This window comes from Oncorhynchus kisutch, unplaced genomic scaffold (assembly GCF_002021735.2).
Source record: "Oncorhynchus kisutch isolate 150728-3 unplaced genomic scaffold, Okis_V2 Okis06b-Okis10b_hom, whole genome shotgun sequence".
NCBI classification, from domain to species: Eukaryota; Metazoa; Chordata; class Actinopteri; order Salmoniformes; family Salmonidae; genus Oncorhynchus; species Oncorhynchus kisutch.
The window spans coordinates 9,459,145-9,476,188 of NW_022261983.1; the positions used below are offsets into that span (position 1 = coordinate 9,459,145).

The window sequence follows — 17,044 nt, forward strand, 5'->3', positions numbered from 1 at the left end:
GGCCCAGACTAAGTAATACCATAGCCCTGAAGAACTCTGAAGGTCTAGTTCAAACAGGCCCAGACTAAGTAATACCATAGCCCAGTAGAACTCTGAAGGTCTAGTTCAAACAGGCCCAGACTAAGTAATACCATAGCCCAGTAGAACTCTGAAGTCCTAGTTCAAACAGGCCCAGACTAAGTAATACCACAGCCCTGTAGAACTCTGAAGTCCTAGTTCAAACAGGCCCAGACTAAGTAATACCACAGCCCTGTAGAACTCTGAAGTCCTAGTTCAAACAGGCCCAGACTAAGTAATAGCACAGCCCTGTAGAACTCTGAAGTCCTAGTTCAAACAGGCCCAGACTAAGTAATACCATAGCCCTGTAGAACTCTGAAGTCCTAGTTCAAACAGGCCCAGAGTAAGTAATACCACAGCCCTGTAGAACTCTGAATTCCTAGTTCAAACAGGCCCAGACTAAGTAATACCATAGCCCTGTAGAACTCTGAAGTCCTAGTTCAAACAGGCCCAGACTAAGTAATACCATAGCCCTGTAGAACTCTGAAGTCCTAGTTCAAACAGGCCCAGACTAAGTAATACCATAGCCCTGTAGAACTCTGAAGTTCAAACAGGCCCAGACTAAGTAATACCATAGCCCTGTAGAACTCTGAAGTCCTAGTTCAAACAGGCCCAGACTAAGTAATACCATAGCCCTGTAGAACTCTGAAGTCCTAGTTCAAACAGGCCCAGACTAAGTAATACCATAGCCCTGTAGAACTCTGAAGTACTAGTTCAAACAGGCCCAGACTAAGTAATACCATAGCCCTGTAGAACTCTGAAGTCCTAGTTCAAACAGGCCCAGACTAAGTAATAGCACAGGGAAACAAATATCTGAAAAACAAGGTTGCTTATCAACTGTTTGGAAAAGTAGACTGGTTCAATCAGGTCAAAACAGCCCAGAAGACTCTGATATCCTGGTTCAATCAGGTCAAAACAGCCCAGAAGACTCTGATAACCTGGTTCAATCAGGTCAAAACAGCCCAGAAGACTCTGATATCCTGGCTCAATCAGGTCAAAACAGACACGTAGCCTCTGATAGCCTGGTTCAAGCATGCCAAAACAGCCAAGTAGACAGATATCCTGGTTCAATCAGGCCAAAGTTGAGAACACCTTTATTTAACCAGGTAGGCTAGTTGAGAACACCTTTATTTAACCAGGTAGGCTAGTTGAGAACAAGTTCTCATTTGCAACTGCGACCTGGCCAAGATAAAGCATAGCAGTGTGAACAGACAACACAGAGTTACAAATGGAGTAAACAATTAACAAGTCAATAACACAGTAGAAAAAAAAGGGGAGTCTATATACAATGTGTGCAAAAGGCATGAGGAGGTAGGCGAATAATTACAATTTTGCAGATTAATAACACTGGAGTGATAAATGATCAGATGGTCATGTACAGGTAGAGATATTGGTGTGCAAAAGAGCAGAAAAGTAAATAAATAAAAACAGTATGGGGATGAGGTAGGTAAAAATGGGTGGGCTATTTACCGATTGACTATGTACAGCTGCAGCGATCGGTTAGCTGCTCAGATAGCAGATGTTTGAAGTTGGTGAGGGAGATAAAAGTCTCCAACTTCAGCAATTTTTGCAATTCGTTCCAGTCACAGGCAGCAGAGAACTGGAACGAAAGGCGGCCAAATGAGGTGTTGGCTTTAGGGATGATCAGTGAGATACACCTGCTGGAGCGCGTGCTACGGATGGGTGTTGCCATCGTGACCAGTGAACTGAGATAAGGCGGAGCTTTACCTAGCATGGACTTGTAGATGACCTGGAGCCAGTGGGTCTGGCGACGAATATGTAGCGAGGGCCAGCCGACTAGAGCATACAAGTCGCAGTGGTGGGTGGTATAAGGTGCTTTAGTGACAAAACGGATGGCACTGTGATAAACTGCATCCAGTTTGCTGAGTAGAGTGTTGGAAGCAATTTTGTAGATGACATCGCCGAAGTCGAGGATCGGTAGGATAGTCAGTTTTACTAGGGTAAGTTTGGCGGCGTGAGTGAAGGAGGCTTTGTTGCGGAATAGAAAGCCGACTCTTGATTTGATTTTCGATTGGAGATGTTTGATATGAGTCTGGAAGGAGAGTTTACAGTCTAGTCAGACACCTAGGTACTTATAGATGTCCACATATTCAAGGTCGGAACCATCCAGGGTGGTGATGCTGGTTAGACGTGCGGGTGCAGGCAGCGAACGGTTAAAAAGCATGCATTTGGTTTTACTAGCGTTTAAGAGCAGTTGGAGGCCACGGAAGGAGTGTTGTATGGCATTGAAGCTCGTTTGGAGGTTAGATAACACAGTGTCCAAGGACGGGCCGGAAGTATATAGAATGGTGTCGTCTGCGTAGAGGTGGATCAGGGAATCGCCCGCAGCAAGAGCAACATCATTGATATATACAGAGAAAAGAGTCGGCCCGAGGATTGAACCCTGTGGCACCCCCATAGAGACTGCCAGAGGACCGGACAGCATGCCCTCCGATTTGACACACTGAACTCTGTCTGCAAAGTAATTGGTGAACCAGGCAAGGCAGTCATCCAAAAAACCGAGGCTACTGAGTCTGCCGATAAGAATATGGTGATTGACAGAGTCGAAAGCCTTGGCAAGGTCGATGAAGACAGCTGCACAGTACTGTCTTTTATCGATGGCGGTTATGATATCGTTTAGTACCTTGAGCGTGGCTGAGGTGCACCCGTGGCCGGCTCGGAAACCAGATTGCACAGCGGAGAAGGTACGGTGGGATTCGAGATGGTCAGTGACCTGTTTGTTGACTTGGCTTTCGAAGACCTTAGATAGGCAGGGCAGGATGGATATAGGTCTGTAACAGTTTGGGTCCAGGGTGTCTCCTCCTTTGAAGAGGGGGATGACTGCGGCAGCTTTCCAATCTTTGGGGATCTCAGACGATATGAAAGAGAGGTTGAACAGGCTGGTAATAGGGGTTGCGACAATGGCGGCGGATAGTTTCAGAAATAGAGGGTCCAGATTGTAACACAATAAGATTTGATCAGAATGTGGATTCAGAAAGAGAATGATCTGTTGTAGTGTCAGTGGGAGGAAAGGCATGTTTTTTTCAGTAAGATACATCTGTTCTTGACAGCTGCCACAGTTGGCTGCTCTATGTGAGTGTTTCTCATAACAAGTTGGCAATTGCAAATTAACTCTCATCTTAATATCTAGAAGTCTAGGCTGTTCTCTCTGTCTCTCTTTGTCTCGCTCTTTGTGTCTCCTCTCTCTCTCTCTCTCTCTCTCTCTCTCTCTCTCTCTGTAAATGTGAAAATATATTTATGTATTATATATACAGTATAAACATATTGTTTTAATAATTAGTATAACGTTGATCTTAATTATCTTAACCCACAATGGCATTTAAAGACTGCAACGCTGGCAGTCAGTTGGTTACTTGTTTTGAGTTTGAAATGCCAGGTGTTGAGTTTGAAATGCCAGGTGTTGAGTTTGAAATGCCAGGTGTTGAGTTTGAAATGCCAGGTGTTGAGTTTGAAATGCCAGGTGTTGAGTTTGAAATGCCAGGTGTTGAGTTTGAAATGCCAGGTGTTGAGTTTGAAATGCCAGGTGTTGAGTTGAGAAGTCAAAAAGCGGCGACAGTGGAGATGGCAGAGGTGTGCGGTGATGGCAGAGGTGTGCGGTGATGGCAGAGGTGTGTGGTGATGACAGAGGTGTGTGTGGTGATGACAGAGGTGTGTGGTGATGACAGAGGTGTGTGGTGATGACAGAGGTGTGTGGTGATGACAGAGGTGTGTGGTGATGACAGAGGTGTGTGTGGTGATGACAAGAGGTGTGTGTGGTGATGACAGAGGTGTGTGTGGTGATGACATAGGTGTGTGTGGTGATGACAGAGGTGTGTGGTGATGACAGAGGTGTGTGGTGATGACAGAGGTGTGTGTGGTGATGACAGAGGTGTGTGGTGATGACAGAGGTGTGTGGTGATGACAGAGGTGTGTGGTGATGACAGAGGTGTGTGTGGTGATGACAAGAGGTGTGTGTGGTGATGACATAGGTGTGTGTGGTGATGACAGAGGTGTGTGGTGATGACAGAGGTGTGTGTGGTGATGACAGAGGTGTGTGGTGATGACAGAGGTGTGTGGTGATGACAGAGGTGTGTGGTGATGACAGAGGTGTGTGTGGTGATGACAGAGGTGTGTGGTGATGACAGAGGTGTGCGGTGATGGCAGAGGTGTGCGGTGATGGCAGAGGTGTGTGGTGATGACAGAGGTGTGCGGTGATGGCAGAGGTGTGTGGTGATGACAGAGGTGTGTGGTGATGACAGAGGTGTGCGGTGATGACAGAGGTGTGTGTGGTGATGACAGAGGTGTGTGTGGTGATGACAGAGGTGTGTGTGGTGATGACATAGGTGTGTGTGGTGATGACAGAGGTGTGTGGTGATGACAGAGGTGTGTGGTGATGACAGAGGTGTGTGTGGTGATGACAGAGGTGTGTGTGGTGATGACAGAGGTGTGTGGTGATGACAGAGGTGTGCAGTGATGGCAGAGGTGTGTGGTGATGACAGAGGTGTGAGGTGATGACAGAGGTGTGTGGTGATGACAGAGGTGTGTGGTGATGACAGAGGTGTGTGTGTGGTGATGACAGAGGTGTGTGGTGATGACAGAGGTGTGTGGTGATGACAGAGGTGTGTGGTGATGACAGAGGTGTGTGGTGATGACAGAGGTGTGTGGTGATGACAGAGGTGTGTGGTGATGACAGAGGTGTGTGGTGATGACAGAGGTGTGTGTGTGGTGATGACAGAGGTGTGTGGTGATGACAGAGGTGTGTGGTGATGACAGAGGTGTGTGTGTGGTGATGACAGAGGTGTGTGGTGATGACAGAGGTGTGTGGTGATGACAGAGGTGTGTGTGGTGATGACAGAGGTGTGTGTGGTGATGACAGAGGTGTGTGGTGATGACAGAGGTGTGTGGTGATGACAGAGGTGTGCGGTGATGACAGAGGCTTGGTGTAGGACTGTACCATCCTACTCTGGACTACTGATGAGTGGTGGGCTTTCTGGGCCAACAGCTGCCAGGGCATCACCCAAGTCGGTAGAACTGGCATTGGGGGAGTAGTTACAAAGTCAAGTACTCTATAGGTAAGTTACATGTAATGTAGTAAAACTACTACTATAATAATATAGAAATGACATAATACTATGTTTATGTGCATTCTTGGCTGAAGATTAATCAAACCTGCATTGGGATGAGGAACATAAATAACATGGCTCCTTCTTTCCCCAACAACAAAAATTATATTTTTTAGGTAAAGAAGTATAAACTAAATAATAAACTAGCTTACGTATAATGCTTTATATACAGTAAGTGTGCCTCACAGAAAGTGTTGCAGAAATAGTCCTGGTTTTATTTTATTTCCCTGTGGGGCCAATTTGAAATGTGTGTGTATTTTGCTTATTCATCACAGCACTTCACTCAGTCTCAGCTGGATTAGATCTCATATTTGATTCTGTCTGGAGGTGCTGAGTGCTGTCGTCAGAAGCTATTCACAAGGAAAGCTTTTTTCTTGTCAAGTGGGCATCACGTAAGGTGTTCCTATCTCCATTAGGTAGACCGTTTTTTTGGGAGGGATACAAATGTAAGGGTTAGACATGACGAGACCTGACGCTCTCATAATGTTTATTCTGCTGCTGCAAGAAAGAAAAAAAATAGATGAATGAAAGATGTCTTCTTTGTGTGAGATTGTGAACCTACGCTCCTAGGCTAGACAGGAACTCATGCCTTCCCAGCAAAGGCATCTATATTTCCAGAAAGGCTGTTACTGACGACAAGAGCAGGGCTGTTCAAGGCTGTTTTATTCCCCTAGAGCAGGGCTGTTCAAGGCTGTTTTATTCCCCTAGAGCAGGGCTGTTCATCGCTGTTTTATTCCCCTAGAGCAGGGCTGTTCAAGGCTGTATTATTCCCCTAGAGCAGGGCTGTTCAAGGCTGTTTTATTCCCCTAGAGCAGGGCTGTTCAAGGCTGTTTTATTCCCCTAGAGCAGGACTGTTCAAGGCTGTTTTATTCCCCTAGAGCAGGACTGTTCAAGGCTGTTTTATTCCCCTAGAGCAGGACTGTTCAAGGCTGTATTATTCCCCTAGAGCAGGACTGTTCAAGGCTGTTTTATTCCCCTGGAGCAGGGCTGTTCAAGGCTGTTTTATTCCCCTAGAGCAGGACTGTTCAAGGCTGTTTTATTCCCCTAGAGCAGGACTGTTCAAGGCTGTTTTATTCCCCTGGAGCAGGGCTGTTCAAGGCTGTTTATTCCCCTAGAGCAGGACTGTTCAATGTCAGTCCTGGAGGGACAAAATACTCCTGTTTTTCATCCTCTCCTGTTAATCAGGTACTGGTTCAGACCTGGGAAACCAGGTGAGTGCAATTAATAACTACCAGGTAGAAACAAGAAACGGAAGTGTTTTGGACCTCCGGGACGTAGTTGAACAGCCCTGTCCTAGAAGCTGGAAGCAGCAAAGGGTCAGCTGCAGAGCAGTGTCCCTGGGGCAGGCTAGGGGTTCAGTGTCTTGCTGCAGAGCAGTGCCCCTGGGGCTAGTTAGGAGTTCAGTGTCTTGCTGCAGAGCAGTGCCGCTGGGGCAGGTTAGGGGTTCAGTGTCTTGCTGCAGAGCAGTGCCCCTGGGGCAGGTTAGGGGTTCAATGTCTTGCTGCAGAGCAGTGCCCCTGGGGCAGGTTAGGGGTTCAGTGTCTTGCTGCAGAGCAGTGCCGCTGGGGCAGGATAGGGGTCCAATGTCTTGCTGCAGTGCCCCTGGGGCAGGTTAGGGGTTCAGTGTCTTGCTGCAGAGCAGTGCCGCTGGGGCAGGATAGGGGTCCAATGTCTTGCTGCAGTGCCCCTGGGGCAGGTTAGGGGTTCAGTGTCTTGAAGCAGAGCCCCTGGGGCAGGTTAGGGGTTCCGTGTCTTGCTACAGTGCCCCTGGGGCAGGTTAGGGGTTCAGTGTCTTGCTGCAGTGCCCCTGGAGCAGGTTAGGGGTTCAGTGTCTTGCTGCAGTGCCCCTGGGGCAGGTTAGGGGTTCAGTGTCTTGCTGCAGTTCCCCTGGGGCAGGTTAGTGGTTCAGTGTCTTGCTGCAGAGCCCTTGGGGCAGGTTAGTGGTTCAGTGTCTTGCTGCAGTTCCCCTGGGGCAGGTTAGGGGTTCAGTGTCTTGCTGCAGTTCCCCTCGGGCAGGTTAGGGGTTCAGTGTCTTGCTGCAGAGCCCCTGGGGCAGGTTAGGGGTTCAGTGTCTTGCTGCAGAGCCCCTGGGGCCTGTTAGTGGTTCAGTGTCTTGCTGCAGAGCCCCTGGGGCAGGTTAGTGGTTCAGTGTCTTGCTGCAGTTCCCCTGGGGCAGGTTAGTGGTTCAGTGTCTTGCTGCAGTTCCCCTGGGGCAGGTTAGTGGTTCAGTGTCTTGCTGCAGAGCCCCTGGGGCAGGTTAGGGGTTCAGTGTCTTGCTGCAGAGCCCCTGGGGCAGGTTAGTGGTTCAGTGTCTTGCTGCAGTTCCCCTGGGGCAGGTTAGGGGTTCAGTGTCTTGCTGCAGTTCCCCTGGGGCAGGTTAGTGGTTCAGTGTCTTGCTGCAGAGCCCCTGGGGCAGGTTAGTGGTTCAGTGTCTTGCTGCAGTTCCCCTGGGGCAGGTTAGTGGTTCAGTGTCTTGCTGCAGAGCCCCTGGGGCAGGTTAGTGGTTCAGTGTCTTGCTGCAGTTCCCCTGGGGCAGGTTAGGGGTTCAGTGTCTTGCTGCAGTGCCCCTGGAGCAGGTTAGGGGTTCAGTGTCTTGCTACAGTGCCCCTGGGGCAGGTTAGGGGTTCAGTGTCTTGCTGCAGTTCCCCTGGGGCAGGTTAGTGGTTCAGTGTCTTGCTGCAGAGCCCTTGGGGCAGGTTAGTGGTTCAGTGTCTTGCTGCAGTTCCCCTGGGGCAGGTTAGGGGTTCAGTGTCTTGCTGCAGTTCCCCTCGGGCAGGTTAGGGGTTCAGTGTCTTGCTGCAGAGCCCCTGGGGCAGGTTAGGGGTTCAGTGTCTTGCTGCAGAGCCCCTGGGGCCTGTTAGTGGTTCAGTGTCTTGCTGCAGAGCCCCTGGGGCAGGTTAGTGGTTCAGTGTCTTGCTGCAGTTCCCCTGGGGCAGGTTAGTGGTTCAGTGTCTTGCTGCAGTTCCCCTGGGGCAGGTTAGTGGTTCAGTGTCTTGCTGCAGAGCCCCTGGGGCAGGTTAGGGGTTCAGTGTCTTGCTGCAGAGCCCCTGGGGCAGGTTAGTGGTTCAGTGTCTTGCTGCAGTTCCCCTGGGGCAGGTTAGGGGTTCAGTGTCTTGCTGCAGTTCCCCTGGGGCAGGTTAGTGGTTCAGTGTCTTGCTGCAGTTCCCCTGGGGCAGGTTAGTGGTTCAGTGTCTTGCTGCAGAGCCCCTGGGGCAGGTTAGTGGTTCAGTGTCTTGCTGCAGTTCCCCTGGGGCAGGTTAGGGGTTCAGTGTCTTGCTGCAGTTCCCCTGGGGCAGGTTAGTGGTTCAGTGTCTTGCTGTAGTTCCCCTGGGGCAGGTTAGTGGTTCAGTGTCTTGCTACAGTGCCCCTCTGGGCGGGTTAGGGGTCCAGTGTCTTGCTGCAGTTCCCCTGGGGTGCTGGTTTAGGTCCACTTGTAGAATCTGTGCCAAGGCGCATTGAAGCTCTTTTGGGAGTAACACCCTATTAAGACACTTTATGTTGGTGTTTCCTTTATTTTAACAGTTACCTGTATGTGCTTGTGATAAAACTTAAAGAGCCACTGAACACGCAGATTGGTACATGTTTTTTGTTGTTGCTCATTCGATAAACAAGATTTCAGTTTTCTGGCCGATTTCACATTTGGTTATTGATGTTTGTTCCGCATGAGACACTGTAGACGTGGTAGCCTAAGTCCCAAGAATGAATCTAAAATATCTCAAGAAATCTGTAATAAACGTTGACATTTTGGCCAAGGATGTTGTAGTTGCACAATTTTTCATCTAACTAAGGTATTTGGTGCAGTATTTCTCAAGTAATAAAATGCACAACGTGATGTCTTGTGTAAAAAGTCGGAGCTTCTGGGCAGGCCTGTCTAACTGTCAATGCTATTGGATAGAGAGCAATCTCCACAGCTGTTCACCCCATGTTAATAGGCAAATGGACATTGTCAAATCAAAACCCAACCTTCATTTACCCAGTGTGATGCACAGATGTTACAAACTCTGTTGTAGACAAAACTGACTTTACGACCAAAACTATTCTATTTACACTTTGTAGTCAATTATGACACTAGAATAATTGTTCCTGACTCATATTGATGCCTCAAAAGGATGAGTTGCCTTTTAAAAGGCAGTCGCTCTTTAATCCACAGTTGTTGTTGTTTTTTTTGAGGGGGGGGGAGCTATTCATCTTCTGTGGCTAAATGATGCTCTCTGGTGTATTTCACACTCCTGTGGCTGGATCTACCGGCTTGGGCTTCAGCCCCGAGAAGCCCCTGCATTCAGCCCCGAGAAGCCCCTGCATTCAGCCCCGAGAAGCCCCTGCATTCGGCTCGAGAAGCCCCTGCATTCAGCCCCGAGAAGCCCCTGCATTCATCCCCGAGAAGCCCCTGCATTCATCCCCGAGAAGCCCCTGCATTCAGCCCCGAGAAGCCCCTGCATTCATCCCCGAGAAGCCCCTGCATTAAACCGGCCCTGACTGAAAGTATTCAGTGCAATATCTCAACCTTTCAAGACATATTTGCTGTCATCTCTAAAAATCCTTGAATGAGGTTATTTAAGCCTGTTTCAGAGAGAAAACTGAGTTGATTTGAAAGCTGAAAGCAACCTTCAATTGAATAAAGACAACAGTATGAGAATGTGTGTACTGAAATCCTCCCACACATCCACACACACTGACAGCTAGAAAATGCCCACTGGTCTTTAACCTTTCAGCATCATGCACCGTACAATTTCAGCCTAAAGCAGTTGAACAAGACATTCATATCAGTACAACATAGAATCAATCTAAAATAACAATTTCACTGCCACAAGCTCCAGAACAACATGAAAACATGGGTTCATATTGTTTTCTTTCAAAAGGTTCACCTTGAGTGCCAGGTGGGCAGAGTTTGCACTTTTGGACTATTCTCTTGGATCCATTGTGCTGGGAAAGCTCAAGCAAACACAAATACTATTTGAACCCTTGTCTGAAAACCAGGGTTGTGTTCATTAGGGCACACAACAGAATTTTAAAAAATCGATTAAAAAAATAAAATAAGAGTGTTTCTTATTGGACAAGTCCACGTAGTCCCCGTTTCAGTCCGTTCTCTTCCAATTAGTGGCTAATGAACACAACCCAGGCCTGAACACCAGGGGATGCTCCAGAAAGTCACTTACTGCAGAAGAGGAAGTAGGATGCGGAGCCGGCCAGCAGGCTGGGATTCCTGGCCAGAGAGCTGACCAGACCACAGATCCCTCCCAACACCACCAGCAACAGACTGAGAGGCAGCAGGGTGACTATGACCTTGTGGGAGTCTGCAGGGAGACCCAGAATGCAAAGCAGGGTTACTGTGAGCTGGAGAAATACACTGTACATTGTCCTCTCACAAAAACATTTCTGCATGGTGTGTGTGTGTGAGCAGGTCCGTTTCTAGCGTTTCGGGGACCATAAGCGATATTTGGTTATGGGGGACCATAAGCGATATTACCACCTCACGGTAATTCCTCCCCACCTCACAGTAATGCCCCCCCCCCACCTCAAGGTAATGCCCCCCCCCACCTCAAGGTAATGCTCCACACCTCAAGGTAATGCCCCCCCACCTCATGGGCAAAAACAGGTAATGCCCCCCCTCTTGGTGGCCGAGAGAATGATTTGCAGCTTTGAAGTTAATGTCTTGCAATTCTACACATTTTGCATAGAGAAATGTTATTTTGCATGGGCTAATTAAGTGACTGTCAATGATTGACATAACAAGAGGAAAACTGCAGATGCACTAACAAACTTCAAAATTGTATTATACTATTCTAACTCTCAACATTACGGTGAGACCCAGGCTGACTTACTAAATCGGGTTGTGGGCCCCCTAGTTGCCACTTATGTCGCTTATGCCTAGAAACATAACTGTGTGCTTGAGGGTGTGTGTGGGGGGCATTCAGACCCCTTGACTTTTTCCACATTTTGTTACGTTACAGTCTTATTTTAAAATGGATTAAATTATTTGTTTCCCATCATCAATCTACACTCAATAACCCATAATGACAAAGAGAAAACAGGTTTTCAGAAATGTTTGCAAATGTATTATTTACATAAGTATTCAGACCCTTTGCTATGAGACTCACAATTGAGCTCAGGTGCACTCTGTTTCCATTGATCATCCTTGAGATGTTTCTACAACTTGATTGGAGTCCACCTGTGTTAAATTAAATTGATTGGACAGGATTTGGAAAGGCACACACAAGTCTATATAAGGTCCCTCAGTTGACAGTGCATGTCAGAGCAAAAACCAAGCCATGCGGTCGAAGGAATTGTCTGTAGAGCTCCGAGACAGGATTGTGTCGAGGCACAGATCTGGGGAAGGGTACCTAAACATTTCTGCAGCATTGAAGGTCCACAAGAACACAGTGGCCTCCATCATTCTTAAATGAAAGAAGTTTGGAACCACCAAGACTCTTCCTAGAGCTGGAAACCTGGCCAAACTGAGCAATCCGGGGAAAGGAGCCTTGGTCAAGGAGTTGGCCAAGAACCCGATGGTCGCTCTGGCAGAACTCCAGAGTTCCTCTGTGGAGATGGGAGAACCTCCCAGAAGGACAACCATCTCTGCAGCACAACCATCTCTGCAGCACTCCACCAATCAGGCCTTTATGGTAGAGTGGCCAGACGAAGGCCACTCCTCAGTAAAAGGCACATGACAGCATGCTTAATCTGTACAAACAATAGTACACAAGTATAAACACCATGGAACCACGCAGCAGTGATACCGCTCAGGAAGGAGGCGCGTTCTGTCTCCTAGAGATGAACGTACTTTGGTGCGAAAAGTGCAAATCAATCCCAGAACAACAGCAAAGGACCTTGTGAAGATGCTGGAAGAAACAGGTACAAAAGTATCTATATCCACAGTAAAAACGAGTCCTATATCGACATAACCTGAAAGGCCGCTCAGCAAAGAAGAAGCCACGGCTCCAAGACCTCCATGAAAAATCCAGACTACGGTTTGCAATTGCTCATGAGGACAAAGATCGTACTTTTTGGAGAACTGTCCTCTGGTCTGATGAAACAATAATAGAACTGTTTGGCCATAATGACCATCGTTATGTTTGGAGGAAAAAGGGGGATGCTTGCAAGCCAAAGAACACCATCCCAACCGTGAAGCACGGGGGTGGCAGCATCATGTTTTGGGGTTGCTTTGCTGCAGGAGGGAGTGGTGCACTTCACAAAACAGATGGCATCATGAGGAGGAAAATTATGTGGATATATTGAAGCAACATCTCAAGACATCAGTCAGGAAGTTCAAGCTTGGTCGCAAATGGGTCTTCCAAATGGACAATGACCCCAAGCATACTTCCAAAGTTGTGGCAAAATGGCTTAAGGACAACCAAGTCAAGGTATTGGAGTGGCCATCATAAAGCCCTGACTTATTGTGGGAAGCTTGTGGAAGGCTACCCGAAACGTTTGACCCAAGTTAAACAATTTAAAGGCAATGCTATCAAATACAAATTGAGTGTATGTAAAATTTGTACTAGGATTAAATGTCAGGAATTGTGAAAAACTGAGTTAAATGTATTTGGCTAAGGTGTATGTAAACTTCCAACTTCAACTGTACGTGCTTAGTAATGAACCTTATAATTTTATGGGGTCTATATTGTATTGTTAAAGTGGAGTGCAATAATGTTGATTCACTTTGTAAACATTGAGCCCATCGTACAGACTCAACAACCTGTGCTGTTTTGTGTGGGTGTGACAGAGCTAGAACTAACTACAGCTGTGCCCTAAATGGTGTAAAGAACTGAAGTAAAAAATACTTTAATTACTACTTAAGTAGTTTTTGAGGTATCTGTACTTTACTATTTATATTTTTGACTACTTTTACTTTTACTCCACTACATTCCTAAAGAAAATAATGTACTTTTTACTCCATGCTTTTTCCCTGAAAACCAAAAGTACTCGTTACATTTTGAATACTTAGCAGGACAGCAAAATGGACAAATTCACACACTTATCAAGAGTCATCTCTACTGCCTCTTATCTGACAGACTGACAGACTAAACACACATGCTTTATTTGTAAATGATGTCTGAGTGTTGGTGTGTGCCCCTGGCTATCTGTAAATGATGTCTGAGTATTGGAGTGTGCCCCTGGCTATCTGTAAATGATGTCTGAGTGTTGGTGTGTGCCCCTGGCTATCTGTAAATGATGTCTGAGTGTTGGTGTGTGCCCCTGGCTATCTGTAAATGATGTCTGAGTGTTGGTGTGTGCCCCTGGCTATCTGTAAATGATGTCTGAGTATTGGAGTGTGCCCCTGGCTATCTGTAAATGATGTCTGAGTATTGGAGTGTGCCCCTGGCTATCTGTAAATGATGTCTGAGTGTTGGTGTGTGCCCCTGGCTATCTGTAAATGATGTCTGAGTGTTGGTGTGTGCCCCTGGCTATCTGTAAATGATGTCTGAGTGTTGGTGTGTCCCCCTGGCTATCTGTAAATGATGTCTGAGTATTGGAGTGTGCCCCTGGCTATCTGTAAATGATGTCTGAGTGTTGGTGTGTGCCCCTGGCTATCTGTAAATTATGTCTGAGTGTTGGTGTGTGCCCCTGGCTATCTGTAAATGATGTCTGAGTGTTGGTGTGTGCCCCTGGCTATCTGTAAATGATGTCTGAGTGTTGGTGTGTGCCCCTGGCTATCTGTAAATGATGTCTGAGTGTTGGTGTGTGCCCCTGGCTATCTGTAAATGATGTCTGAGTGTTGGTGTGTGCCCCTGGCTATCTGTAAATGATGTCTGAGTGTTGGTGTGTGCCCCTGGCTATCTGTAAATGATGTCTGAGTGTTGGTGTGTGCCCCTGGCTATCTGTAAATGATGTCTGAGTGTTGGTGTGTGCCCCTGGCTATCTGTAAATGATGTCTGAGTATTGGAGTGTGCCCCTGGCTATCTGTAAATGATGTCTGAGTGTTGGTGTGTGCCCCTGGCTATCTGTAAATGATGTCTGAGTGTTGGTGTGTGCCCCTGGCTATCTGTAAATGATGTCTGAGTGTTGGTGTGTGCCCCTGGCTATCTGTAAATGATGTCTGAGTGTTGGTGTGTGCCCCTGGCTATCTGTAAATGATGTCTGAGTATTGGAGTGTGCCCCTGGCTATCTGTAAATGATGTCGGAGTGTTGGTGTGTGCCCCTGGCTATCTGTAAATGATGTCTGAGTGTTGGTGTGTGCCCCTGGCTATCTGTAAATGATGTCTGAGTGTTGGTGTGTGCCCCTGGCTATCTGTAAATGATGTCTGAGTGTTGGTGTGTGCCCCTGGCTATCTGTAAATTATGTCTGAGTGTTGGTGTGTGCCCCTTGCTATCTGAAAATTAAAAAATAACAAGAAAATGGTGCCGTTTGGTTTGCTTAAAACAAGGAATTTTTTATAATTCATACTTTAACTTTTACTTGAATTATGTTCTATTAAGGTATCTTTACTTTTACTCAAGTCTGACAATTGGTTACTTTTTCCACCACTGCTACTTTTTACCAGGGCTCATGGGTTAAACGTTATGCACTATGTAGGGAATAGGGTGCCATTTGGGACCCAAATATAGTCTTCATGTAGAAGGTGTCGGAGGCCACATAGCAGAGGCCACATACTCACTGATAAGGTGCTTCTCTATGTCAGTTTTGTTGGAGGTATCCACAAAGAAGGACTGGATTGGCCAAGAGGTGCCATTTTTCCCTGTAAAAAGAGCAAACAGAAGATATGTGCTGACCTTTCAGACCGGTAGACGATACGTAAAATGGCATGCATGACTGTACGTCGCTTCGGATAAAAGCTTCTGCTAAATGGCAGATATTGCATAATATATTGGACCGCTCAGACTGGTAGACATACATGACAATGTTAAAGTACCAGTCAAAAGGTAGGCCTATGACACAACACACCTATGGCTGTGTAACACCTATATGGTTGCTAATATCCGATTACTAAGTGTGTGCCTAACATCGACAGCTGCTTCCCCGCCAGCTCTCCGACAGAACTCTTTACAGGCCATGAATCAACAAATCTATAGCAATGACTTATACTGTTGACACACTGTACTGCAGTAGTGTGGTGTAGCACAGGCGCTCCCTGCGTAATGTGTCACTCCCCTATGTTTGCATCCCAAATAGCACCTTATTTCCTATGTAGTGCACTACTTTTGACCAGAGCTCTATGGGAATAGGGTGTGATTTGGGACACAGCCACTGTCTGGAACAGGAAATATGCTCCAGGCTGACTGAGATGCAGTTGAAAAAACAGCCGGAAAGATACAGGTGAGCTATGTGAATAATAATAATACAATTAATATTAGTAATAATAATAACTATAACAATCAGATTAATAATAATAACAATAGTAATAATAATAACACGAAAAATAACAACAATAATAATGATAATATTAATAGCAATCATAATGATATTAATAATAATAATATATATGCAAAATGTAAATGAGCAGGAGTACAATAAAACAGATGTGGAAAAAATGCTTCTAAAGTGCACCTGTTAATTGCAATGTCCTGTGCATGCAAATGCGTTTCGGGTGGGGAAGAGATTAGCTGGCATACAACAGAGATGGCTATGGACCAGCATTGGGTCCATTCTGAATGGGGTAGCATTTTGAAAGTGAAACTCGATTCAGTTTTTGATGTTGAATTTAAATAAATGTAATCTAAAATAAAGTGAGGAAAACAAAAATGTGATGAGGTTGAATAAACATTGAAAAGTGATTGGATTTGCAAAAAGTAATTAATTTATGGGAACTTCTTATTTTTTTCCATCCAACTTTTAACCTAAAATGACATTTTTGGTTGATGTCACGTTTAATTCACGTTAGTTGACAACTCAACCAAATATACATTACAATTAGACGTTGAACGGACGTCTATGGCCAGTGGGTCGTGGAAGCAGGCTGACATGGGTGGTAAAAACAGGTAGACTCCGTTGTTTAAATTTGGCATATGTATTTCATATGTATTTGACAAGCTACCAGAAAACACAGCGCAATATTGAACCGCAATATCAAAGTGTGCTAGGCTATGGCATTTAATTTGGGGTGCTTAAAAAAAATACGTGGACATACCTTCACGGATCCTCCAGAGACCGGAATGCGAACTCAGGTCCTCCAAGTCCGACTGGTTCGCCTTGTTCACATCGATGATGTACCAATAGTCGCTGCCAATTGCCACTGCAAGAAAGCTGAAGCTGAGTAAACCTGAAAAGCCAGCCGTGATAACAACCATTCCGTACTTCATTGTCAATTAAACTTCGTTAAAAACAAAACCGTGAGCAATTCAAATGAACGTCATGGTCACAAAGAAATCCGTATCACATAACGTTCTGGACCGGGCACCCGAGATGGAGAAATGCGCAAAGCTCTCCAACATGGTCTTTATTCTTCTCCCCGCCGTCTAGTGCTGACTTGTCAAATTATTCTCCGCAACCTCTGGTCAAGAGGGTTCTGTTTTGATATTGTCGAATATAATGGAACGAATAATAAAAGACAACTGCGCTTTGAAATAGTAAATAACGGGAGAGAGAGTAGCCGACCGATGTATAATTAGACACTACTGAGAGGGTCCTTATGTAACCCACTCCTCACTCCTGGGTAAGTACACCAACGCTAGTTCGTAGGAGTAGTGAGAGTAAACATTAGGTCCTATAAGGTAAATGAGCAGGACACCAGGAATACATTTTATAGAAAATTGTCGGCTTTGGTAGCAATATGAAGATAAATTACCATAGATAAACACTTTATTTTGAGAAAGTTTTCTAGCTTCAAACTCAAAATGGAAACTTTCTTTCCAGATGCTGATGAGGACTCGAAACGCACTTATTTTCTCTATCTCAAGCAGGTTGAACAGAAGGTTCTCATCTGAGAGCT

The 17,044-nt window shown here is 46.2% G+C and overlaps 1 protein-coding gene across 1 annotated transcript in view; it reads right to left on the reverse strand.

Moving 5' to 3' along the window:
- Positions 1-16,767, reverse strand: part of LOC109886411 (transmembrane protein 235-like) — a 29,943-nt gene extending 13,176 nt beyond the window's left edge. Inside the window, exons 1-3 of the mRNA XM_031814216.1 lie at positions 16,244-16,767; positions 14,774-14,854; positions 10,337-10,474 (exon numbers count right to left, since the gene is read on the reverse strand). Of these exons, the coding sequence (XP_031670076.1) occupies positions 10,337-10,474; positions 14,774-14,854; positions 16,244-16,415 (391 nt within the window). The 5' untranslated portion in view covers positions 16,416-16,767. The remainder of the gene's footprint in view (positions 1-10,336; positions 10,475-14,773; positions 14,855-16,243) is intronic.
- Between the last annotated feature and the right edge of the window lie 277 nt (positions 16,768-17,044).